General features: G+C 42.2%; 1 protein-coding gene across 6 annotated transcripts; it reads right to left on the reverse strand.

Moving 5' to 3' along the window:
* Position 1: 1 nt before the first annotated feature.
* On the reverse strand, positions 2-27173 carry PANK4 (pantothenate kinase 4 (inactive)). 6 transcript variants are annotated; one of them, XM_075721557.1, is made up of 20 exons: positions 26939-27173; positions 23569-23651; positions 22499-22707; positions 20175-20358; positions 19532-19624; positions 17337-17490; positions 16195-16376; positions 14598-14679; positions 13339-13439; positions 11257-11412; positions 10181-10293; positions 9478-9565; positions 7389-7540; positions 5905-5960; positions 5270-5319; positions 4194-4328; positions 3753-3860; positions 3446-3546; positions 2857-2925; positions 2-2115 (listed from the first exon to the last, which is right to left on the reverse strand). In XM_075721557.1, the coding sequence occupies exons 1-20, from the start codon at positions 27096-27098 to the stop codon at positions 1902-1904; spliced, it is 2490 nt and encodes an 829-aa protein (XP_075577672.1). In that variant the 5' UTR covers positions 27099-27173; the 3' UTR covers positions 2-1901. The 6 variants fall into 6 exon arrangements, with proteins under 6 accessions (XP_075577672.1, XP_075577675.1, XP_075577673.1 ...); XM_075721560.1 differs by lacking the exon at positions 4194-4328 and having other exon boundaries at positions 3-2115; positions 3753-3857; XM_075721558.1 differs by lacking the exon at positions 4194-4328 and having other exon boundaries at positions 3-2115.
* Between the last annotated feature and the right edge of the window lie 325 nt (positions 27174-27498).

Genomic DNA, 27498 nt, shown 5'->3' on the forward strand with positions numbered 1-27498 from the left:
CTTAAGGAATGGGCATGTATTAGGTTTATACCATACATATTTCATAGGAACTACATCACTGTAGAAAGATGTTTTTCTGCAAGTCTAGAGTGTTAGTTTTCTAATTACAGACATACACAGAGAGCACTTCTGGAGCTGGATACAGAAGAAAATTAAGTGGCTTGGAAGAATTTAAATTGATAAGGGATAGCGTGTAACTGTTAAACGGGAGGTTAACAACTTGGTAAAATAAAGTTGAGGGCTAGGATGGTGGATCCGTATTTAGTTTAGAAGTTTACTATGTAAGTACATGAATGCCAGGAGGAGTAAGCGACATGGGATAGGTTAATATGAAGCCTCTGCTTACTAATGACAGTATGAGGTACAACTTTGAAAATTAAAGCTCCCATCTGACTGTTCTAATCAAGAACAACTGGTTCTTAAACATTTTAGTTATAAAGAGACTGTACTCTTCCCCTCTTCTAAGCAGAAGATGCTGGTCACTGTGAAGGTCATTTCTGAATCAGAAATGACGGTACTGTTGCATAAACCCCCAAAACGCAGGACTGCCCTGCATCCTCTGCAGTGGCCTAAAACCCGAGAAGGGGAGACCACGCAATTCGGGAGCTACTAGCCTCAAAAAAACGCAAGACGTGGACTTGCGCTTTGTCAGTTCCTCATGACGGGGTAAGTTTCCCTAGAGAGGATGTTCTGTCCTAGTTGACCTGATCAGTTTAGGAAGAAGAATGATAGTTGAGATCCAATGGTACTAGAGCATGAAGTTTGGTAATCAGTCAGTTAAAGTACGACTTCACCAGGCAAGGGTGAGGCAGTGAGTAATGGGTATTTTGCATTATTCTCTTGCTCTCAACGAAGAATCTTTGAAATCCATGGGAACAGTTATCTCAGTTGCATATTAAATAGTTTTCTAATTAAGCTGTTTTTCATTTCAGAGCTGGAATGACTGATGCATGCACATGCTGGTTTGCAAATTCATGGTTAAATCACTCCATTTATGTACTGCACATCTGATGGAGGAGGGGGAAAAAGCAAATTCAGTTACTTGGAAATGGCTTTCACTGCACTGCATGAACAAAGAGACTAATTCCTATCAGTCCCAGCATTAAATAACTGAAGGCACCAGAAACTACCGTGCCTGTGACAGGAAAATAGCTGGGTGTTCCTGAATAGAGCACTGTGCGTTCACTTTGAGGGTAACTTAGTGAGACTCAACTTCCAACTACTGCTAAGTAATTTAGTGTAGGTGCAGAATTCCCCTCCCACCCAACTGCTAACAAGAACAAAGTGAAAGCAATAGGCGTTACGAGTTCTTCCAACTGTTGGTAAACTAGTGCTGTTCGGTTATCTGCTGCGCGCTCTCAGACCACGACGGTTCTATTTTAAATACAGCTTAAGCAATGCTTGTTAGGTTAGAAGGTGGATCAGTCCTTCAATCAAATTAACTGCAAAGAGCATGAAACGGTTTAGGTAAGTTGAAAAGCTGACATGGAAAACACAATGTCAGATTCACTCAGCACTTTAGAAACTATTTGGTATGCGCCATGTCATTGCTGGCAGAGTAGGCAGAGATGTATAAAAAAAGGTTTCATTGACATTTAAATATATTTCTATATGAATGTCTCACAGAACAAAAAAATAAAGTCTTTTCATCACAAATACTGCAGCATTAAAATAAACACTTACCAAAATAAACAATGAGTGATATACATATATATATTTGAGTGTGTATACTATAGAGTGAATCATATTGTTGCTTTTTAAGTCACAAAAGCACAATATAAATACGGAATTTCCTGTGAACTCTTTTCCCTGTTGTAATAAAAATACATTCTTTACAGTTAAAGTAAAACTAGTGCAAGTCCATTCTCCTGCTCCTGTCCACCCAGTTGACCAGATCCATATCATTTACATGGCACTTCATACTTAAAAATAACACTGAAAATCTTCCCTCCGAGACGATCAGCAAGCCAGGAGTTTTTGATAACAGCGAGCTTGAGGCTCTCGCACTTCAAAGCCGCGTAGTAATTCGTGTGGATGGCCCGACCCATGCCTTCGATGATAACCAAGTCTGTCTTCCGTTCTCTGACCAGCACAGCCAGACCTTTATCCAGACGGCTGAAACAAGAGGTCTGGTTTAGAAACATCCTCGTACATGCCACAAATGAAAGACAGGCTGTTCCAAGGGCTTTATTGTTTGCATAAAATGTAGCGGGATATGGCATTGTGGCTGGAATTACTCATGTAAATAAACAGCAACACTTTAAATCAAAGCAAATGGGATTGAAATACAGTTTTAGAAGCTTCATTCATTTTGTGTTCAAAAAATGGGTAGATGTAGCACTTCGGGACATGGTTTAGTCTACTCTACCCTTGATTGGTTTAGAGTGGACTTGGTAGTGTTAGGTTAATGGTTGGACTGGATGATCTTAAAGGGCTTTTCCAACCTAAACGATTCGATGATTAAACGCATACAGAATTGGGATTTCCCAGAAAACACAGGCAAGTTCTGTCTCCAATAGAGCCACTCATTAAAAATAAATAGGTTAACAACATGAAGTGCTTCTCATAGTCAAGTGGATTTCTTGGTTGCATGCAGGACTTTACATCAACCGTAACTAAGGTGCTCAGGAAACCGACAGTGTGTCATTGCCGAACACGAGCACGATAAATAAGATGGCCAACAACTAGTCAGGCTTGGTCAATATTACAAGTCTGTAAGTCCAGACTAAGCAACTCTTAATGGTTTTGCCAAAGCGATTCCTATCAGGAAAGGTGCCGGAGATACTCCAGAGCTAAGTCTCTGCGCATCCTGCAGCTGATAGGGACAAATAACAAATCGGTACCGTGCCAACATACCTTAGATCTAGACACGGAGAACTCGAACCTGTCTGAACCAACAGCAGCTTCTCTTCCCTCAGTGCAGATCTTTATTTAAAAAAAAAAAAAAAAAAAAAAAGACAAAAAAACATTAAACAGCTGCCTCAACAGGGTCATGCAAATCTGGTAACAAGCCAGACGACAGATGAGTATCTAAGGCATCTTTGCAAAGGCTTCTTTTCCTGCTAGGCCTTCACCACAAAGCACAAAGTTTTCCTTGCACGAACGGCTTATTTAGTCAGCTGTGGATCCTACCTGGGATACTCTTATGTGTGAAACACATGTATTTTCCTCTATTCTTTTTAATGTAGAAAATTTATGTTTTAGTAGCTTGCGTGCTTATCGGGGAAGACAGAGACAAGAAATGTAATTATGGATGTGCAAGAAAGATCTGATTTCTGAATTTTTCACCTTAATGAAACAAAATGATCTGCCTTAGCTCCCTTCCAGGTGGCAGATTTCAGAAACTAATAAACACAGTTAAATATGAACTAAGTATGTAACAAGGAACTCGCTTTTTCCTTCTACGTACTGTACGATACATAAGGAAGACCGGTTACGTGCTTACTGAATAACTGGATCCATGGCTGCTATCCGCTCGGTAACAATCAGGGACTCGCTGTAGGTGACATCATTTAGGGCAGGGCCCGAGTTACAAGCCAATATAACCTGAGGTAAAGGCATCAGAAGAGTTCACCAATTAGCGCAGTCACAACCGGTGTTAAAGCTGTTAAAGGGGTTGGGCCTAGCCCCAGTTTAGGCGCTGGGAGCCGGTCTGGTGACGCGCACTGCTGGCAGGTGGCTAACAAACCACAAACCTTTCGCCAGCGACCAAGGCTCCAATACACAGCGCGTTCACAAGGAAAACCACTTACCTCCGTCCCTCTAGAAAGGAGCTCTCTGACAAAAGGAAAGACTCCTAAAATTATGTCTATTCCACTGTTATCTGCGAAAATTAAGGCACATTTATGAGGGGGACCCTCCTGTAAGAGAAAAACCAATGTGTTCAGGATTGAGTTCACAATTCACTTCAGCAAACAGTTTGCATTGTTTAGAACTACTCACTTTACGACCCCACATTTTATACCCTTAAATGACTGGCAATTCTGGTTACCTAGTAGCAGCGTAACTCATCAGAACATCACCTACCCACGCTCTTAGGAGAAATCGGTTTCCCTAACATTGTCTTTGCACGGTTATTTAAAACAGCCTTCAGGTACTTTACTTTGAGAGCGGTCTTGCCAACTCCATTAATAAAACCTAGATCTGCCAGCGACAGACACGCCAAACTCCAGCGGCTCTGAGCAGCAACGTACGTCAGAGGCTTCTGCACAGCCGCAGTCAGGCCCACAACCCTGCTGCCGGGAGACCGGCCAGGGCGAGCGCGTTGTCGTGCCACGCAGCTGGAGAATGCCGTCCTCTAGAAGAGAGGCCGCAGCACGGGCAGCTGCCTGCGGGAACGCGTTGGTTGTCAGGGTAAACCTACCTTTGCGGCTGTTTTAAGCTAGCATGCTGTAGGGTGAACAGGATTCCCTTCTGCCAGGAAAGGGCAGGATGGACTGCTGGGGGCAGTGACATCCTAAAATGAAAAGATATTTCCTGTTCTCCATTAACCTCTTAATTTGTTCTAAATCTGATGTTACGAAACTTAGTTCGCTCCAGTTTGTACCAGGAGAAGATTTTTTTTTTTATAGTGAACAATGCTTAATTCCTAATTAAAAAAAAAAAAAGTCAGGACAGTGCTTGAAGTTCCTTAATTATCACTGTTACACAAGATTAGCTGATACTTTTGTTTTAAGATGTAACAATTTGTAATAGTCTGCTCATACCAAACCTTTTGGCTATCGTTTCCAACATAGACATTTACACAAAGAAACAACAGCTTTTCAATTAAGCTTAATTAAATAGTAATAGAGAACACACAGGGCGAAAAAAGCTCTGCTAATTGATAGGTTAATTACTTTCAGCAAGCTTATAAATTAACATCATTTGTAGGCTGGCTACTGAGATGGAGGAACAATCCAAGCACTACATTCGGCCCTAAGTTTTCAGAATTACAGGTCTCATACAGAAGCAGGTGCCCTGATAAAGACAGGACACAGGATGGTTACTGTGGCACAGCTTTCAAAGCAGCTGGGTTCTAAATGCTGCAGTTTCGGAAGGAATTCAGCTAAGAAGCTCGGTAAGTAATGGTGTGTCAGACTAATTCCTTTTATTCCTTTCTTTATGGTAAGGCTACTCGATTACTGGTACTGTGTTACCAGAATTTATTTTGAGTTGTCTGAACAGAGTTCTGTTAGATCCGTTAAAAAAACCAAACAAAACAAGATGAATAAGGTGATTTTATGATTAATGTATTGTGCAATGGTTAGTAACAACCGCGGAGTCGTACCTTCAGTCGCTCTAGCCACTGACTGTAGGAGTCTTCTAACCAGGGACGTTCTGTATCAGACAAAATCACGTTAGCATTTCTTTTAGGCAAACAGCAATTCTGTACATATGAAAAGCAGGACGTGTCTCTTTACAGCTGCTTCAGCATTAAAGCATTTGAGCTCAGGTTTTGAACGTTAAACATGTAGATTCAAAGAGTTCCTGAGCTCTTAGTTATGGAAATAGCTCAATTACGGCAGTCTCAAAATGGAATTTTCAGAATAAAGCAATGGAATCATGCAAGTTGGCTATCACAATGACTCATCCTAGGACGGACGGTGGTGTATGTCCCAGGACACTGTCTCCTTGACAGGATTAGAACAGTTTGAAAAATAGCATGGGCAAGATGGTCCGAGTATCTGTGCGGCTAACACTTCTGGTCAAGGAGAGAGGTTTTCAGGTTTCAGTTCCTTTGGAACACAAACAGGAACATTCCACCAAAACTCCACAGCCTGTATTTCAGATAACCCTAGCAAGTACTAATGATTTCTTGTCATCTGGGCAGCAGAATTGCCACAATAAACACGATCGCGCTCCTCTCTACTCTCCTATGAACAAAATATCTAGTTCCAACCACCACCACAGATCTCCCTATACCTTGTAGCTTTGACTTGGCTTCTTCAAATCCAAATTGTGGCTCAGAGTCCAGAACACTGTATCAGAAGAGAAATAAAGGGTACACAGTTAAGCAACTTCATCTCGCATAAATATAATTCAAACATTTCTTTAGCAAGTGGTCAGCAATTTTATTGCATCGGTTACAATGGGGAGTGTGGATAGGTCCAATGACTGAGAAACACATACTCTGTGCTTACGTTAAAAACAAAAGGCTCAGATGTACATTAAATCAGAGTTCTTACGCTAAAAGCAAAAGGCTCCAGCGATATACGAATGCTTGCGGGCACTAGACTACAGGCAAAACAGATACCTTTTGGTCTGCAGACCACCACAAAATGTAGTCATGATCTAAAATACCTGCGTGGTAAAACGGTGCTTTACAAAGTCTAATTTGAAGATTGGCCTACAAAAGTTTTTTTAAAGTTGTACCTGTGTGGGGAAAAAAGGAACTAAACCACCCAGATACAGGTTTTAAAAGGTACTGCCATTGGCTATGTGCACAGTAAAGCAGCCCCAAACACTTAGGCGGTGATGAGGATTTACATAATGAGATGGCGAGATCCTAAACACCTTAAATCCAGCACTAAGTGACACTTAACTCGGGCTGTATCTCAGCTCCTTCCTTACAGAGGCCGAGAGCTACGCTAACACGAGCGGCAAGCAGACTAACTGCTCTAGCTGGCGTCCATTCCAGCTTCTGGTTGTGGGCAACAGCAGAAGTAACGCAAGGCTAAGAATGCCCACCTAGCCTCGAATCGCCTGGCTTTTAATGGACTTTCCTCGATTTAATCAGAGGGAAAACTCCTCAAAGATGCAGAAAGGGAAAGGAAGTGCTGAAGGGCAGCTGTAAAACAGCGTCCCTCTCCCATTCTCTTGGATCTATATTGTCAGCCCCACAAAAAGAAAGTTCTAGAACTGAAAAATGAAAAATATCAACTTTCAAGAGTCTTGGCATTAATATCCTCAAATGAATTAATGGCTGCTGACAGGATACAAGGAAAAAAGCTCTCCAAAGAGCGATAGAAATGTGTGTTGATCAAAACCAATTAGCATTTAGTCATCAGAAGAGAGCACCCAACCTAACTTACAGCCCACTGAATAAATACTGTGACATCAGGACAACTGGATGTTGCACAAAACCAGCGTATTTTCTGTTCTAGGAACAGAGTCCAACACATACCCAAAAGCAGTGCTAATAACAAAGCTACGAGCAAAGCAGCTGGACTGGAATATTAAATGCTCTATCACTTAATTCAAACATTCACAGTGACATGTCTGCCAGATTTAAAGGGTGGAAACATAAACTTTCCCACACCACAGCAATGCTTGTAAATAAACAACCAACATTTGCTTAAGGTAAAATACAAACTACAATTAAAGTTAGATTGGTGCACTTTATTTAAAAAAGAACAATCGGATATTCTGTATCTTAAAAGGGTGCTTTTAAAATATTTAACACCTACTCTGAGACTGCTTTTGCTCCCCAGTCAAAGACATTCCCCGCAAGAAGTCCTTTCACCAGAGCAAACTGCCTCTCCTCCCAGCCTAATGAATCCAAAGATTCGATTACGCTTTGAAAACATTTTAAGGCTATGCCATTTTCTTTCTGCTTTACCTGTAAGAAAGACATGAAACATTGGATTTATAGATAAAAATTTCTTACCCATCATTGGTTGTCTCAGTCCCAAGACCACGTTCAAGCATTCTCCTCTACGTTCATGGCCTCTAATGGACCAACAAGTTACTGTTATCAGCATGCTTAGTATCAACAAGAAAAAAGTTTCCTGGGATTCTAATAAAAAGCTTCGTTAGTGCTAGGATATGACCTGTAGCCCAAGAATTACTTTTCTTAAGTTAGACAGGCAATAGATCTTGAGCAGACTGGGGAATGGGAGAGTGGACACACAAAGAGGATTTTAATAGCAACACGATCCATCAAACCCAGGTAATTACCATGAGAAGGCTCACCACTATCAAGTTTTACAGAAACTGGAGAAGACATTTTTAATTTTTGCATCAAGAGTTTCATCATCCCAGATGCTTAGAAGCTCTTGAATTTTTTTCTCTGCTTCTATCTCCAGTGGGATCAGTGGCACATAGCTAGTTATCTTAAAAAATTTAAAAGCGATACTGGCTTCTATCTTTACATGATCTTTTCCCGCCAATGTCTTGTCCAAATTACCAAAAAGCAAACCTAAGTAAAAGCCACCTCACGTATTTTTTACCTCTTTCTTAGAGTGAATGTAACATCTGACAATACAGCTAGGGAGAACCTTCTATGTATTTCGTAGAAATATATCAACAGTCAGAAAAAAGTCTCTAACCAGATGCTGGCACTGTTATTATTTATATGTCCACACAGACAAGTGTGAGGATCAGACCTACAGAAAGTTACTTTTGAGAAATACTGACTTCCCATGTCCTCTCCCCCAACCACAGTATGTTACAGAATAAAATACAAAGTAAACAGCTGCACAATGGCACAAATGTTTTTAAGAACTAGAGGTTATGCATTCGTATACACTCCAAACCAACTCTGCTGAGTATCTCAAAAATTACAGAAGTAATCAAGAATCCTTTCACAGCATCCATCAGTAATCAATCAATCATTTAACAGTACAGTAATCCAGCGACAGTAAGTAGGAAAGCAGCACAGTCTGGTTTAAGGACAGATTGCCTCAGCAAGTAAGGGAATGTGTGAAGTTTTGGGTGGGGTTTTTTCCCCCCCAGGCCTTTTTTGGCCACGATGAGGTGGGGGAGGATGCCTATCTGTTTATGAACACCCCCCCTTCCCTTTCTGTCCTTTGCACGGGGCGGGGTGGCGAGAGAAGAAAAGAAACCACACTTGAAGGTAGTGGTAGTTACAGGAACACAGAAATGTGAGTTCATAGCACTGGGGACTTCTGCATGGAGCTGTTGCGATTGTTAACTGCTCTGCAGGGTAACAACGCCAAGTGTCTTTTACAGCTGTCTGCCATTTACATATTTGTTGGGAAGTACTTACATAGCTACACATCGCTTCAAATTTGAAAATGGTTTCCGCACCATGACGAGAATTACGAGAATGAGGAGGCGAGTCTGCCAGACTGCAGTAGTAGCCTCAGTGTAAAGGGAAGTAAACTGACTGTCCTCAAAACTGAAATTCTCGGGTCACTTGTGAGGTCCTCCATGATCAGAAGTGCAGGCCCGCCCATGCAGCCGCCTCAGTTCTACGCTGAAGGACACAGCTCCCGCTGAGGGAGCAGGGTACCAGAGTATCTGCTGCCAGACACCACGCGCTCATCACGAACAGGCCTGCCACCATCAACTCGCTTCTCAGATGTGTCAGACAACTGAAGCTGGGAATATTTTTGGTTAGCATTACCCTCACCACGAGCACCCGTGACCCACTGTTGTTTCTGCTCAGTGACAACCGCCAACGGTTAATGCTGCTGCAAGGTAGCCAGTTACTAATCTCTCCCCTATAAGCCATTACTTATATAAAGTTTCAAAGTATGGAAAAAGTGTCTTGAACTTACATGTTGTCCACCCTGTAAAGCAAGAACAACTTACCTTTGAATAGGGATCCGGAAAATTGAACTCGTTTAAACAGTGTTCCCTTGTATCCAAAAGACTTCTGACTGTTAAGGTACCATATGCACTTTAAAAAGTGAGAAGGGGGGCGGGGGGGGGGGAAAACACAAAAGAGACAGAATCATGGAATCGTTTAGGTTGGAAAAGATCTTGAAGATCATCAAGTCCAACCGTTAACCTAGCACTGCCAAGTCCACTACAACATCAACTACTTCAAACAGAAAAAAGTGATTTTCTCCTCTGTAAGGTCACAGCACGTCACACAAGCACTTAAGTTAAAAGTCTTTATGTGCCACATGTGCTAAACACTGCCTCTAAGTGGTGAATCTACTACACAGTTTATTTAAATACGGAGAGGGAAAATGTTCAGAGCAAAGCTAGATACTTGAATTAATGTGCTACCATTTTTCATAAGCATGTAACAATTTCTAACGATAAATTTTCTGTCGAGAACATGTTTTCCATTAAATTCCAATATACGAGATCCAGAAGTTCTGTGCAGAGGACCTGACGTTTGGCACATCAACTTGCTATAGCCTTCAGCCTATTTGGCTCTCAGTTTGCTCTGCTTCATAACTTAATTAGCTTTTATTTAGCTTTTAGTTAGTTTCCAGTTATCTTTTAATTTGCTCTGCTCAACAGAAGCAGCAAGTGATGAAAAAGGGAAAATAAAGACACTTACAAAGGCTGCTGCCTGAGTGTCTGGAGCTTATTCCAGTATTTCTGTCGGAACTTTTCGGCTCTCTCCAGTGCATCAACAGAGTCTGGTTGGCTGGCTGCAGCACGCTTTGCCACCTGGTAGAGAAATGAGGCAAGACTGAAGTTACCACATGAATTCTTCCTCCATGTAACTGATCTGAAGTTCAGTCTGAAAAATAACCCCTCCATCTGCTATACTGTTGAGTGCCTGCGTGCTATCTAGTGTTCCCCCCCAGTATCTTCCAGCTTTCCTTTACTCCAGCCACCAAAGAATAATTTTAAATACCTCCTTTCCTCCCAGAAGATTTAAAGTTTATTTTCAAGACTGTACTTTCAAAAATTAAACACAAGTTCTAACTACTTTTAGGAGGGGAAAAAAAATAACAAACGCACACACACACACAAAAGGAGAAACAGGCAGAAACTTAACAGTTCACATCAAACCCTTGTGTTCTTTTTCATTTTCCTACAGTAAGGTGCAGTCAATGTGTTGCCCCTGTGTTCTTCCCAGCCCTTTTCCTCCTGACACACACTCAGGAAGTTTCTGATTTGGATTTACTTACTAAGTACACGTAGCTCTTAAGTACCAGCATGTGCTGACTGAGTCAGTTTCACAGTGCAGAAAAAATAACTTGAGTCTGATTAAATCATGCTCTTTGAATGCAAAAGTGGCTGTAAGTCAGTAGGACTGCTCCCAAGAGTAAGAACAATGCAGTATTTTTGGCCTTTGCCTTTTTGGCCTTTGCTTGTATAACCACCCTGCCTGCCAGCTCTGTGTAGAGGTGGTAAGTGCTGTTTAAAAGAGAAGACGCTTTGAAAAAACCTTAAAAAAAAAAAAAAAAGCACCACAGGAGAAGAACATTTCTGCCTTTGAAGGTATCAAGCACTTCTTTAGGAGACTGGGACAAATGCCTCTGTTAACAGCGGAAAGAGGAGCTGTACTTACACACGAAAGGTTTGACACAGCAGATACATTTTGCAGGGTAAACACATTGGTCCACAGACTTATTTGCTAAATATTTGCACCATTCATACATATGACTGTTTTGTGACATTTACCCCATCCAGTGCCTCCTCAAAGCAGGTCAGCCAGTATTTTCTGGCCATGGCATCATCTGTGAGGTCAACGGTGTCTGGAATATAGGTTGATGGGTCTTTCAGCAGTGGCAGGTTAACAAGCGGTCTCTCCAACCTATCCATTTCAAGCATGTCAAACTAGGTGAAACATGAAAGAGATTTATTAGAACTTACTCAGAAATTGATTCATAACCAATTAAACTAGTACAAGGGCTACAGAAGTCCATCCACAGTTAAGACTGACAAATTTGCAGACAATTGTATTAGAGTACATGCCATCATAACTAATCCGCTCTCCTGCATGGATTATTTATCCATGCCCACCCTATAGATAGAGATTATCAGGTTTCATGTTGAAAACTTACTATAGGCCCTCCATTTTATTATTTTCCTTCCCTTCCTCCCCAGTACTGTCAAATCTGCTGGGCTATCCAGTTCAAAGACAGGAGCACAAAGAGCTGAGCACAGGCTTATTTGTAAAGAAATGTTGCTGTGCTACTTCTACAACTTCCTTCCACAGTCCTTTTCCTTACACCTTGTGAAAACAATGCTTGGGACCAAATTTCTAATGATAGAGATTAAATTCATGTGAAATATGTAAAGTTACACAGCTCTGTACATAAAGTGTGCCTTATTTCTTGCATCTAAAAAAACCTGTGCACGTTTATATTTATACAACTATCTAATCGCATTGCATTTGCGAACACTGCACGGCCTAGAAATGTTCAGGCTATAACTAAAGGTTAAAGCCCACAATGTAACAAGACTTTGTGTACATAAACCAAAGGGGTTGCTATAGAAAGATTGTCTTCAGTATTAATTTCACTGCTGAAAAGTGGACATTTCTGAACCGTGATTGTTGCAAAGAGATTTCACTTTATGTGACAAAGTGAGTGCCAAGCAATAGAATTCAAAATGGAGAAACTGTGGAAAACTTTACAGTGGGAAACTTTACAGCTGGTTTGAGAGTCCTGTACCACTGCCAGCAGGAAAAAAAAAATAATCTTTTCACAGATTCAAGGGTTGACAAACAACAGGAGATCATTACGTCTGCACAAATGCTTTTTAAAATCTGTCATATCTTTTATGATTAAGAAGGATCGTGGTGTTATTTTGTTGGTCATACTTGTAATCCACAGTTTCATTACAGTAATTTCAGCTGTGGCAGAGCTTTAAATTAGATATATTTTTTATATATGGGCACAACGCACAAAATCCATCATCTGCAGCTCATAGTGGACTTAATTATTAAGGTTTGGTCTGGGAAACCATTCAGAAAGAGTTCTGCACCTCATCTTCAGGCCGAAAAAAGCCTAGCAACCACAGAAACCAACTAGCCATAGCCAACACCTGCTCCTCCCCGCCCCCGTGCCCTATAGCAAGTATAGGAAACTAATTCCTGAAAACTGGGAGGAGATAAATCAATGATGGAGGAAATTTTTAAAAACTTGTCAGGGTTTTTCATGTCATGTGAACCGATAAAAGACAGTAAACCAAAATGAGCTCCACTATGCTGGCTTCTTCTCAAAAAGCACTTCAGTAGATGCAGTATTAGGATATTTTAAGAACCTTAATGTATTTTCCGATTGCTTACTGTATGCCAGTTTCACTGTGAAATCGGAATTACTGTATTGTCAGTGTATTTAAGAGATGACTGGGCTCATGCTCTTCTGTCTAATTATATATTTCTCTTCTCATAGGAAGTAAATAAATGCTGGTTAAAGACAGTGGAACATCAGATTCAAAATCCTGAAGCACAATATTTCAACTGTAGCAAAATCCAGCTACTTCAGAGAAAGGGTAAGAGATGAATGTTCTACCCCTGCTTTGGTGAAGGAGAATAAGACAAAGTAGCAGCCACAATCTGTTTTTATGAGGCATTACATCAAACCATCACGCAAGACACCAGACAACATCACACGTGACACAAGACACCACAGTAGTGACTTCTTTTGGTAAGCAGGAGTCCCGGGGCACGAAGCAACTAGCTTGAGAATAATGATCTATTTCCAAACCACTATTACTAAGAGAAGGCACTTAGTGCTAGAAAAGACAACCACATACTGTACCACTCCTTGTTCTCTGCATAGGGTAAACATCAGGTGATGTGCTCATAAGACCAGAACTCCCAGCGTAATTCTCTCCCCAGCTATACTGATTTGGATCTAGAAAAGACAAAGACAGAGACACACATAATCTGAAAGTAAAACTGAAAATACTCCCACGAGCGAGTCTAGCGTTAGCGTCCCTTCAGAGAAGCTGCTTCACTATGAAAACCATCTTCCCTTGTCTTTATAAGTAAACATAATTTTTCCCTCTAACCCCCAAAAGAAATGTTTCAACCACTTGGTGAATTACCTAGCTCTAAAGAGCTTCAACCTGAATGAGACATAAGACAATTAAAGTTCTAAAATAATTCTTTTTTTTAACCCCCTTTCCTTGTCATTAAGGGCTATAATCAGCATGTCTTCAAGGAACTATCACTCATCACAGAGATAATTTCTTATTTCTAAATCTAGATCCATTATTAACAAAATATAATTACAAAACTCTCCAAGCACAATGTAGGTCTCACATAAACACTGAAGTTACTTCTAGAATTTTTTTTTGAGAAGAAGTTTAATCAAGTTCAGATGTACAGTACATGCTGCAGAAGTAAGGTCTTTAACTCCTCAGTAGCTGGTTCCTTGCCCATATCTATAAAATGGGTATGAAAAAAATTCCACATCCATTATTCTGAGGTATATTTGGTATTTACTAGAACTAAGTACCATTAACAACCTCACTATCTGTTCCACTATAACTAATATACTGAGTGGCTTGCTAGTACATCGACAAGAAAAAAGGAAAATAAAAATGGCAGAATTCAACCAAAGCAGCCTATACCCAAAGAATGCTGGACAGAAGCATCTCATCTTTCATAAAGGTCTGTGAGGCTTTTCACTCTCAAGCAAACACAGTTTTGAGATGCTGGTTGTCTTCAGTACATTAACTGAATTCAGAAGCTGGCCTCTTAAAGAGGGAGAAAGTTCTCAGAAACCACATTTCCCCAATTTGATTTAGCGTTATGACAGCTCTTTGCAGAAATGCAGGAAAGAGAAGAGCCAAATCCTGCTGGCTTCTCAAAGGTGAGCAGGAAAACCAGGGAGAAATTAAGATGTCCCTGCCAGAATATATAAAACCGAAGCCCAGCATCTGCGTTTATTAGTGCCAAATGTATTTATTTAGGCAACAACTTACATGCAGCCTCGTAAGAGAAACTTGGACATTACACTGACATTTCAGAACACAGCGTATACAGAACATAGCAGTGCTGTACTTACTGTCTTGTTCAGCTCCTTTTAAAAATGCCCCAATGGCTCCCAGGTAGCCTTCATGTCTCAGGAACAATGCCTGAACCTCTCCCTGCCACAATATGAAACATTGCAATTGGATGGTCCCTGATGGCTAATATGTACTTCTTTGTCACTAGTTTTACACTTAAATTTAATAGAAACAACTAGAAGATGGTAATATTCATTTGTGCTACATTCTAACACATTCAGTAACTTTAATGGTGCTTTTGAAACACAGCTTCAGGAGGAACTGCTTACATACATCATTCCACAATTATTAAACAGCTGGGGAAAAAAATACATGCAGAAGTGGTGTGTATTCTAAGCCTGCACACCCACAGAAGCAGAGGGAAGCCAGTGCCTTCGCTAGAAAAGACCCCTGCATCATTCCATGAATATTCAACTCCTCTTGCTTGAACAGGCTGGAAATATAAGGTCACCTGAGTTCTAGGTCATCAACGTAAGCGTGTGCCACTGTGCATCCAACACGTTCAAGACATTGCTCATTATTTCCTTACGCTGCTATTTAACATTCAACAACGTACAGACACTCCGCGTATTATCCACAGGCAAGCATTTTCCCCACCAGATCAGTTGGTTTCATTGTTAATACCATACATGAAAGCCAGGGAGAATAAGAACACCCTCCATCCCGCAGCAGGCTCCCTCGGCTTCCCGAGGCAAGGCTGGGTGAGACACAGCCTTCCCCAAGGGGCAATCAGCCGTGTCTGCAGCAGCGACGGCAAGAACAGCTAACGCTGAGGGAAGCTATAGGCAAAGATCAGCTACAGTTCACAGTCAGATTTGGATTTGAATCGCTGATAAAGCTATTATTACAAGAATCTAAAGCTGTAGGTTTGCAACAGTTTTCTTGAAACCCAACAAAGTTTTACAGAAAGGGACTGCAATAGTGAAATAAAGGGGAAAAAAAAGGCAGCATACAGGAGTCTCTTGCCTGAAGCACCGACGTGAGAAAAAAAAATTCTGTACAATTGCAAAAGTGCAGGAACTAATCTACTTGTAACAACCATTAAGTGAGCTTTTGGACTTGACTCGTTTTCTAGTGAAAAATCTTCAATATTTTCCATAGCTTCAAAACCTCCAAAGAAGTACAGCTTGGTTGTTTTAGGTTTGTTTTTTTTTTTTTTTTTAACAAACAACAAAAAACCCGCACTGATACTAACTGCTAACTATCTCAGCAGAACAATCCCACATTGCATAGCCTAGGGGTTGAAAAGAAATAGATGCAAGTCAGCAAGAGGAATTGAATAACAATGGTAGCTATCTAAGAAAATAGTGAAAACTCATTACTTGGCAGCTACAAGACAGACTGTCAATCAAAAAATAATAATAAAGAGAGAGAGGGAGGGAGGGAGAGAGAAAGAGAGGCCGGACAGAACTCCCAGGCAACTCACATTGATTTTACCCCTCCCATGACAGATCTTTATAGCCCTGCCTTACCTACCTAAACATCAGCCCTCTAAGCTTACTTCATGTGCAAATTCGTTTATTAAAGTCTCCCAACTACCTAGAAAGATAACTAAACACGTGACTTTGCTATTAGGAAAATCTCTGTTTTCATTACCTTGGAGAAGAAGTTGATGCTGTAGGTTATTGTGCGCATAGTAACAGGGTGACCCCGAATAAAGAATCCTCCAAAATATATTTTATCTAAGTTATGGAGTTTGGCATAGAGGCAGGCGAGTTGACCGATGTCGTTGCTGATCATATGTAGTAAACTTTTTGCCATATCTTCTTTGGAAAATTCTTAAAGAAAAGAAATAGTAAACCAAATTAAACACAGCTGAAGAACGCTCAAATGGATTCTAACAGATAGTCTACAGCTGCAGAAAAAAAAATACAGAATTTGACCAGTCTATGTGTGTAGAAGAAAGGTGTTCCTCCCCGCCAAAAATCTGTTATAAGAAAAGTGCTTCAAACAACAAGGAGTGTGTATTTGGCTGAAGATACCATGAAAAAAACCCCACTAAGCCTCTGTGAGATACTGCTTGAAAGAAACCTGCTTGAAAGGCCAACAGCAAATGGCAAAAACTCCATTTCTTCTCTCTAGGAACCATGGATGATGGTTCATCCATCCATCTTGACCTGAGATGCACTGCAAGCATTTTATTATCATACTGCAAATAAAATTGCAAAATTATAGTAAATCACTGCCACAGGTCCTTTTCTGAACCAAGAAAGCCATGTATGTATATTTCCCAAAGCAATAAATTAATGTTGGGCTAACTAGACAGCTATTTTTGTTGTTTGCCTAAACTTATGCAATCCCAAACTGAAAATTTAAATGCCTGCTTGTAAAGCAGTACTATATAATATTTTTAATCAATAAAATATTGTGCAGGCAAAACACATGTAGGCAAGATCATGAAAAGGACTGGTGGTTATTTTCCAGCTCTACTTGTTAGATCATGATAAACACCAGATTTCCAAGGGCCAGAGGAGATAGTTGCACTTCTTCTCCTCATTAGTTTCAAACAACAACTCCAAATAACTGGAGCAACTCGAGCAGTGCTCCATATCCCCTCTCAGCCCAGCACGCATAACACAGGGAAACGGATATGCTTGTGCTGATGAAGCTGGCAACTATTTTTCCATCCATTTAAGTGTTCACAGGAAGCTGGCACAAGCAGCAAATCCATGCTGACAGGCAATATAAAAATATTAACTGTATACCAAATCTTGGGTAGGTCTTTTATATACCAATACCTTTATCTGCTGTAGTAGACTTCCCAAAGCTGCTAGCTATCAGATTTCCACTTAGCCCCAGGGTCTGGTAGGCGCCTCCGTACACATCTCTCACCAGCATGTCTACATTTGTGTGCTGTCCCTTTGAAGCCAGTTGCAGCAATTCATCAAATTTCTGAGGATGAGAAGCAGAGTTACTCCAGCTTTCCTGGACAGCCAGAGAACCTTGCCCATAAACCCAGAGTTCTGCAGCATCTTTACGGACCAAAACTGGGGGTTTTGGCTTGTCTTAGAATCAACCCTGCCAGCAAAAGATACACTATTTCTAATTACAAGGACTTATCCAGAGTCCATATCTTATCAGACTGCCTGATCTGGAGTTCCTTTTTGATGAAAAGCACAACCATCCTCTTCAGTTATCTGCAAATAATTTGTTGAATTTCCCCTGAAAACTAGAGATGGATCAGCACATACGCAATAGTCAGAAGCCTCATGCATCTCTTATCTTGGAATGAAGTCAGAAACACAGTAACTAAGAGTAAACAGAGTTGTGTCTTCTTGAGGCATAAGAAAAATGTTTAAAACCCTGAAGACTACATCTGCCTTTACTGTTGCAGAAATGCATTAACATCCCTAAAATTAAACTTGCACACCATCTGCATTACACCAATACTTATCTTGTAAGTGTCCTGGTTTTGGCTGGGATAGAGTTAATTTTCTTCCTAGTAGCTGGCATAGTGCTGTGTTTTGGATTTAGTGTGAGAAGAATGCTGATAACACACTGATGGTTTAGTTGTTGCTCAGTACTGCTTATGCCAGTCAAGGACTTTTCAGCTTCCCATGCTCTGCCAGGGGCACAAGAAGCTGGGAGGGGGCACAGCCAGGACAGTTGATCCAAACTGCCCCAAGGGCCATTCCATGCCATACGGCGTCATGCTCAGTCTATAAGCTGCGGGGAGCTGGCCGGGGGGCAGCGATCGCTGCTCAGGAACTGCCTGGGTATCGGTTGGTGGGTGGTGAGCAATGGCATTGTGCATCACTTCCTTTGTATGTTATTATTACTGTTATATTGTTGTTATCATTATTATTACTATTTTACTTTATTTTATTTCAATTATTAAACTGTTCTTATCTCACCCCAGGAGTGTTTCTCACTTTTACTCCTCTGATTCTCTCCCCCATCCCACCGGGGCAGGGGGAGTGAGCGAGCGGCTGCGTGGTGCTTTAGCTGCTGGCTGGGGTTAAACCACAACAGTAAGTCTGTTAACCCTAATGTCTTCTACAAAATCAAAGAGAATTATTGTCATGTTCTAAGACTTTTTTTTTAAAAGCATCAAACAAAATATTGCAAGTATGGGTCTTCCCTTTGACATTTTCTTATTTGGCGCATATGTAACTCTAGCTTTTTCTACACTGCTGACATTTAGGGACACCTATTTAAGCCACATGGATCTTTGAGACAGGAAAAAACAGTGTGATTTAAGAGCTGAGTTAGGCAGAGCAGTACTAAATCAGGCCTTATTCTGGCAGATTACCAACCTGGGATTTAAGTGACGAATCCCTGAAACTGTAATGTGTAACAAAGAGCGACAGAATTCCTCCTCTCTACTCCCAGACATTTTGCAATAATTGGGTGCTCTCTGCTTTGCTTCTGCAGATAACATTGCAGGAACTAGGCAGGCATTCCATGTTGACAAAGAGTACAGAAAATTAACAGGCCACCTTGAGGAGGCTATTCTCTGCGTTACAGACATTATTTGTCCTTGTTGACAAACTCCTTGGGTCCCAAGCAGGGTCACTATTTTGCCACTGATGAGCATCTTATCATTTTTGTCCCTATATTCTACCACTATCTTTTTGCATTCAAAGCTTCCTTTTATGTATCAGAAGCGTCGAAAATATGAACATAAATTAAGGACCCAGCCTTGTTATCAAACAGTCTAGGCCCACAAGCACCTAATGGAGAGTATTAAAATTATCCTGAGCATTGCAGAACTGCCTGTTCTGTTTCTGCACAAGGGCAGCGATTCTTTGAATAAAAGGTAACACCCCCCCCCCCCCGCCCACGAGATACACATAATGTTTTTCATCTTCTAGTACATTTACGTTACACTTCTGGTTTCCCATACAAACATCACTTAAAATAATTATTTCTCCCTACTCAAAGAGTTTGGCATTCCAACATTCCAAGCTTCCTCTTGGCATCACTTTGGTACCTTTGTTTTTGTGAGCAGTGCTCCAAGACCCCAGAAGGTTCCACCTCCAATTGAGCTCCCTCCAATCCATTCAAATTTGTCTTCTGTTTCTACCTGTCAATAAAACAAGGCAGATTTGTCTAGAAGGTCCTATTATAACTATAAACACACAGTTAGATATGAGAGCGTGGGAGTTTTTTTGAACAGTGGAAATAGTGTAGGCGGAACTATTTAATTGTGTAAATATCAGGTGAGAAGTTCTCCAGAGGTACACATTCCACATATTTATACCACAAGTAGTTTCTGAAATCTTTGTATTTAATTCTTGGCCAATAATCCTAAACGTAGCTATTCAACGTGGTCCCCTCAACAGTGTACCAAAACAAACAAACAAATATTAAAAATCACTCTGATCTGACAGCCTGTGTCCTCATCAGTTAATATAACAACTTCTCTAAACACCGAATTAAATGTGATTAAAAAGAAACTATGGTAGTGAATGGAAAAGCATTCATAACTCCATAAAAAATGGAGGAAAAAAAAAAATCATTATTTTCTTTCTAAACTTTTCATTACCCAAGAAGAAACTACAAATCTAAACCAGTAAGGTGTTTTAGATCAACTTTATCAAATTCTACAGTAAAACATTTTAGCAACCACTCACCTTCACTATAGAAACCCCAGAGCCAATATTCACCAGTAAATAAGGGAAAATATTTGGGTGGTTTGTCTGAAATCGGAATTCTGTATCTGAGTCTTTCTGGTATGCAAACACTTCATGGGGTATGTTCCTTAGCACGAAGTTGCATCCTTTAATTAGGCAGGTCATTACATCTTCTTTATCTACTCTGAGGGGAAAGCGAGCAAAAACACCCTTACATAAATGTCACGGTCCTACTGATAAGCAAGATGCTTTTAGAACAGTACTTTTTAAAGACTTTACAAACAGGAGAGAGTAACCCACACCACATGGCAGAAGTCCAGATCTCTTAAAACATGAAACCTACATCTGCATACGTTCTGATGTTCATCTTCCATGCCAGCACACACGGGCTGAAGTTAGACTGTAGTTATGTAGTAACTTTTATCTTACATTAATCATGCTGTCATTAAAAATAATCCTGCTCCCCTGTTTGCTTGTTTACGTCGCCTCTTCAGTGCCCTAGCGCTAGCACAAGTATATGTGCACCCGTGCAATGAAGTAGGCTGGGAAACTTATCTGGAAATTATCCTGACAAAACAATTTCCTAACACGGAATAATTTTCTATTGCTCTTCTCCTTCCTTCCCAATCAAGGAAAAAAGGCCCCCCCTCAACATTTCAGCACTTGTTTATGACAGAGTAAAGTGACTGCGAGGAGCCTACTACTGGGATTAACACACACAGGGAAAAAAGACTTCTCACAGAATAATAGGATTCACAACAGTATATATCCCGAGTATGGAGTCTAGGAACGTGGCACATAATTTAGGTAAGATGAACGATGTAGTTAAGTCAGCTAACACTTACTGACTTCTGTAAACTTCTACATCGTATGCATTGTTACTGATTTATGGTACATTTCTTACGTGAAATATCATAAGCCTTGTTGAAAACTCATGAACAAAGCACAGATACGCATCTCAATTAATACAGAATGCTTCCTGTTTGTCAGGATGGAGAAGGTGCTGCCTTCTGGGCCTGTGGACCAATTAAATATGTCATTACCAAATAAAAAACAAAGAAACAAAACACAGGTGCACCACATGAGAAAAGGGGGGAATTGCCTCCTTGTCTTGATTAATTGATACTTAGTAATAGCCAATAAGGTACTGATGTAGGCTGGCTTGAAAAAAAAAAAGTTAACAGAATCCTACCTATCAGAAGAAGAAAAAGTAGTATAAAAGAAGATGAACACAGTACTTCAGGAACTGGAGCAGGTACTACATAGAGTTACAGCGTGAGAGGAGCCTTGAAGTTTTCCCCAGTAACATCAGGTAATGTTTTACATTGGTGTAAACTAATGATACTTTTGTCTATACTTACAGCGGCTTTTCAGCATATGGTGTTTGATAAAGATGTTTGAGTGGTAAATTTCTGAGGCTGTAAATTCATGAGACTGTCCTTTAGTCTCCTGCAAGCCTATGCTCCTGCATGAAGTTTAGGAAAGAGCTACGCAGCAAGTTACTATGTTGTATTAAATGCTCACTTCTGAGCATGCACAGAAAAATGTTAGAAGCTTTTGGAACTCTAACTTGAGAACCTAGGCAACTATAGAGATTAGATACATCCAGGAAAAAAAGTGTTTGCCAACAATATTTTCAGTTTTAATAATAAGGTTGTCTTGTGGATTTCATCCTTAGACTTTTAAGTAGAAAGACTGACACACTTAAACACACCTCATCACAGTAACTGATCAAAGATTTCAATTAAAGTTCTTGTTAGTAACGAATTTACTAACTACTTACTACTTTATTTCAAATATTACTTCATTTTATATACCACTGCAGGTTTTGTGTATGTGGATTTCTACTGCAGTAGAGTTCAACAGTGTGTCCAAAGCATGCTCTGACAGCTAGGAAACCACCACTGAAACACTGCTAGCTGTGAGGTGAAAAGTAAAAACCATTACCATAATCACGATAGAGACTAATTTATCTTAAAAGTGGAGTAGGTGCAAGTTAGATCCTTCATAAAAGACAGCTGTGATAATATCCAGCTTTCCTCTTCTTACTGTTTTTCTCCTGAACCCTGTGTTCTGATCGGTTGGCTCTATTCCTGCACCTCTACCGTGTCAGTTAATGATAACGGTTATCTTTCTGCAGCTTATGTTCACTAACAAGTCAATTCAGCCTGGTCTGACCAAGACGCAAACACACATTCTACTGCTTCGCTCTTGTGGTGTACATGGCTTTTGAGGGCAGATGGGCAAAGTAGAAGGTTAGCCTACTAAAATCTTGTCAAAGAAGAAATACACTGCTATAGCTAAGTTTAAACAGTTCCACTTACTTTAACCCCAATTTCTTCTCAATAAGATCTTTGAATTTATAGGCACCACCACCTGTAGCTTTGATGACTTTTGTCTCTGTATTGACAAGATGGTCTTTGATGAAATCTAGGCAGGTTTCAATGTAAGTGTTTTCAAATTTAATGAAGTGAAGTCGAGCTGTAATCTCCTCCTGAACCGATATTTCATACAAAGGTTCATTTTCTATGTCCTTCAAAAGAGAAAAGAATTTCTTATAGATCATTCAAAACCCTTCCTCAAGTAGCCAGGTTATATGCTAAACTACTGAACATCAATACCTGTGCTTCCTTTGCCTTGAAACTGTGTTAATGCTATTAAAAACATAACATCCCAAGCTACTTTCAAAGAAGAATATGGTTTCAACAGATCTTAATGCTCCTTAAGCTGAGAATATAATAAATTCTCCCGTGCATTAGACATGCAGGAAATATCTCTGTATGAGGAAAGTTTTATGGTTACATGGGAGTATGGGTTTTTTACAAAAGTACCATACCTGTCTGTCTAGAAAATAATGATTTCAAACACTAACTGGCAATTCAAGCACTTCCAAGAAGGCAAGGGATGTAATTGAGTTAGCCTGTGCATGGGCTGCACAACTCTGAAGCCTTGCAATCAGTTTTTCGGTAAAGAGAACACATATGATGTATCATCACATGAATTTTGATCTAGAGCTATATTAAGCTTGCAAAGCAAAAGTAATTGCCAAACCCATGCTAATGGCTAATTTCCCCTGGAATATAGCAAAGGGTTATTAACAGGAGCCACGCGCTCATCTGAGCTGCAGTACAAATGCTCAGGGATGGCTGTAAGTGTCAGTACATACTAGAATGTGTGTTGACAATAAACATGTCAGTTGTGACAACTTACTTCAGAGTAACAGACATTATGGAAGGTCATACTTAAACTATAAGAAAGTTCTAGATAAAGCTTTACATAGAACAAGTTACTAGATGGGTTTCAGATAAAGTTTCTATTCTACCATGAGAAGCCAGTCCAGGACTTGGCTCTTAGGAGTCAATTGCATGCAACTGATTAATGATACAGCTCTTACCTTTCCAGAATGATCAAAGGATCTCACTCTTGCCACTTTGTGCTGCACAGTTGAATAATAAGCCAACTTGGTTAATGAACCACCTGTTAATAAAAAGATGACAAGTTATGATTAATGCCTTGCCTTCAGAGCAAACAATATAACTTATGTTTATGTATGCTTTACCTAAAAGCTCTTGGTTTAAGATCTCCTCAGCTGAAGCCAGATATAATTAAGCTAAATGCATAATGCAGTGAGCCAAAGAACCCTCGTCTGGAAACTGATTTGGCATGGTTAACTCCAAAGGCACTACTCATGGGGAAAAGCTCCATGAGTTGAGCTTATGCCCAACTGATGTGAGGATGACTTAAGATGAGCAGAAATAAATAAGTGTGCTAGCCTAGCCAATTAAGAACTTCCACTTATCTCGTTTGACAACTCTTTACAGAAACCCCCAAATCTGTTGCTTATAAAAGGATTTTATAAGTAGGTTTGCCTCAACTGAGCAATGCATGCCATATGCACAAACAAAAAGTGTTTCTTCAGGAACATTTAAGTAAATGTTCTTAACCTGCTTCCAAGGACAAGCTACAAATTCACAGCTGGTTAGAAGATGACTTCCTGTACTGAGTAACTATTTTGCAAGATTATTCTTGGCTTTGGGGTAAAGAACACTTAGGGTGATGTTCCTCAAGCACACCAGTTAGTGATATTACCACCATGCAAGTCTGAGCAGACTAATCCCATCACCTTCTTCCCTTCAGGCCTTGGGTCTGCTTACATCAAGGCAACAAAACTTCCAACTCCCATCTTGAAACAGATCTTAACCACTTGCCCTATCTCTGCTGTCTTTGCTTCTGACCTGCAAAAGTGAATTTATGAAGCTAGACTGTTCCTTAGGACAAAAGAGTACCTGCTGGTGCTTTTGACACCTCTGGTATCTTAATCAAGTAGATATTTGAGCCTGAAAGTAGGAGGCTGTCAAAGCCTGCTTATTTTTGTTAAAATAGGCTTTTAATTTTTTCCCCCTTCAGAAAGAAAAATGCCTCTTCAACTACTCCTGAGTATCAGGATCTGATGAAGGTATCTGTTTGGTTCATAAACCTCTAAACTGCTTTTGCTGTTGGAGAAAAACCCTTTATTTTAACTCTGCATAAAAAGTAGACCATGACCACCCCTATCTGTACAGAAAGCCAGTTCTAAGTGCAGCCATGTTCTCAGAACAGGAGCACAAGGCAGTCGGGCAGTCCATATCTCTCAGTGCTACAGGCCTCACATAGCTGAATTTAAGTCTGCATGCATTACTTGCCTCTTGCCAAAGATCTGGCATGTTGCCCCTTTCAGCAAGTTTACAGTGTGTATCGCAGAACATGCTGTGTACAAGATGGGGAAGTAATTATGACCAACTACTGGTTTAAAATTAAAGTCCCAACAGTAAATAAAACCCTAGCAATGTTAGATCATAACACAAGGGCTAAATTCAGTGGTCCTACACTCTGCTGCCTTATAAACAAGTGTAATCAAGAAATGCTGCACGGGCAAATGAAAACTAATCAGGTAGTGCTTATAGCTTTGCCTTTATAACAGTACTCTCATTTCTTCTATAGTGCTCAGACAAGAAAATTTTTGCAACCTGTAGGAGAAAAATAGGCAGCTTCAGCAAAATTCAGGTGAGGTCACTTTAGAGTGATCACTGACAGACACTTATAGTAACAAAAGCAGTAAAGCTTTCCTGACCTCAGATCTTATTTCAGTGTACTAGTGAATGCTTTAAAGTTTCGGGTAAACAAAATCCAAACTCTGTTCTGCTAGCTCATTGCTTAAAGGTGAGGCTTTTCTTAGCTTTTGTGGGGCTTGTGTTTTGTTTTTTGTTTTTTTTTTTAAAAAAAACCCTAAACTCAGTAGGTCTCTGCTATGAGGAAAAGCTTCCTTCCAAACCTCTAAGTGGAGGAATCATGAAGCTTGTGTTGGAATGTCAACCTGTTTGTACAACACTGATAGTGATACAGGTGCTTTAGCAATTAATTTATCACGAGATAAATGGTATGCAAAGCTATGCTTTATACATTCTCCCTTTCCACTCCCAGTTTTTAAAGACTTAAATCTATTCAGAACACCAGCTGAGACATGTCACTAGGCTTTATAACTAATCCCACAACTCTAATTCCACTCTGACCCACAGAAAGGACCAATTCCAGCTGTTATTTTAACAGGCATGAAACAAGTAGCTTCTGAAGGAGCTAAGTAACTTGCAATATGACAAGATTGTATATTATGGTGCATATATTCTTCCCACTGCCCAGTAAGTCTATACTGCCCCGAGCAGTGTTAACCAGAGGACTAAGGGAGGTGGGCACCAGTACCACACAGTACCATGGCCGAAGACCACTTTTCTTTTGGCTTCCCTACTAGATAGTCCTACTGACCCAGTAACTGCAAAACAGAAGCAAACTGTGTGAACTGGCATTTTTAGTTTTGCAGATCTCCCTAGAACGACTGCTAATCCCTGCGCAGGTGAATCTTGTTATCAGGCTCAGCTCAGCCGTGTCCCAGCGCGGCCCTCCACACCAGCGCGATTCAGGTGCCACTTCGATGCGCGTTACTCTCCCTGTCCTTTGGTGCAGGCTCTTGTACGCCCAGGAATGTGATGTTCTCAGGCTTATGCGCAGGACACGGGGTGTTTCTGGGGCTGACCGAGGAAGCAAGCGCAGCCAGCTACGGTTACGGGCCCCCAGCCCCTGCCAAACCCGCTCATCTCTGCGGCCAGCCCGCCTGGCCAGGGCAGGTGGGACAGCAGCCTTCCCCACCCCCCTCCTTCTGCCAGGGCCCCCTCCGGGGCGCGGAGGAGCGGCCCGCAGCGCCCGGCTCGCCGCGGCCGGCTACCAGGGTGGGCCGGGGGCATCCCCGGCGCCGCTCCCCGGCCGGGCCCAGGGCAGCCGCTGCGGCCTCCTCTCGCCCGAGCTCGCCGCTCCCCTCCGGGCAGGCCCGGCCGCCCCCGCTCCCCTCCGGGCAGCGCAGCCCGGGCCCGCGGGCGCTCCCCGCTCCGCCGCCAAGGGCGGCCCCAGGCCGTCCCTAGCCCGGCTCCCCCGCCGCCGCCCGTTAGCCGGCACGCTGGGGCTTGTAGTGCCGCTCCCCGCCTCCGCCTCGCCAGCGGCGGGCGGCGGGACTGCCCGCCCCGTCGTGCCCCTCGCCGCCCCGCCGCCGCGGAGCCCGCCGGTCGCTGTAGTGCGGCCAACGCGGGCCGCGCCGGCCGGGCCGCCCCGGGGGACTCCGCTTCCCGGCGTGCGCCGCGGGCCGCCGGCCCCGGCCAGCCCCTGAGCGGCGAGAGCCGCCGCCCGTCCCCCGGGCAGCGCCCGCTCCCCGCCGCCCCCGCTCCCCGCCGCCCGGTTACCGATGTCTATGGCGAAGCGCTTGGCGTTCTCCAGGTTGCGAAAGATTTCGTCGGGCGGGAGGGTGATGCTCTTGTCCAAACTGCCGTGACCGCCGCTGCCTCGCCCGCCCCGCTCCGCCATTTTGAACGCGACCCGCTCCTCGCCTGCCCTCATCGGCATGCAAATGTATGCGCATACATCTACATACTAACCAGGCCGGCGCATAGATTATGCGAATGAGGCGGCAGCTGGAGGCGCCTGCGCCGGCCCGCCCGCGGGGGGGGGCTGGAAGGGCCGGACCCGGGTTCGGGGCCCCCGGGCGCTGTCGGGGTTCGGGCCGGGGCCCCCGGGGCGCGACGCTTGGGCAGTAGGCCCCCGCGGTTGGCGGGTGGGGAGGTGGGAGCCGGAGGGTGAAGGGGGGGGGTGCCAGCGTCAGCCCGGGAGCGGCGGAGGCCGCGGAGGAGCAGCCCCCCCCCCCCCCCCCCCGAGCAGCCCCCCCGGCAGCCCCCCACAGCCCCCCCGCAGCCCCCCATAGCCCCCCGGCAGCCCCCCCCCCCCCGCAGCCGGCCCCGCCGGGCAG

Source organism: Pelecanus crispus, chromosome 15 (genome assembly GCF_030463565.1).
Source record: "Pelecanus crispus isolate bPelCri1 chromosome 15, bPelCri1.pri, whole genome shotgun sequence".
Taxonomy (NCBI): Eukaryota; Metazoa; Chordata; class Aves; order Pelecaniformes; family Pelecanidae; genus Pelecanus; species Pelecanus crispus.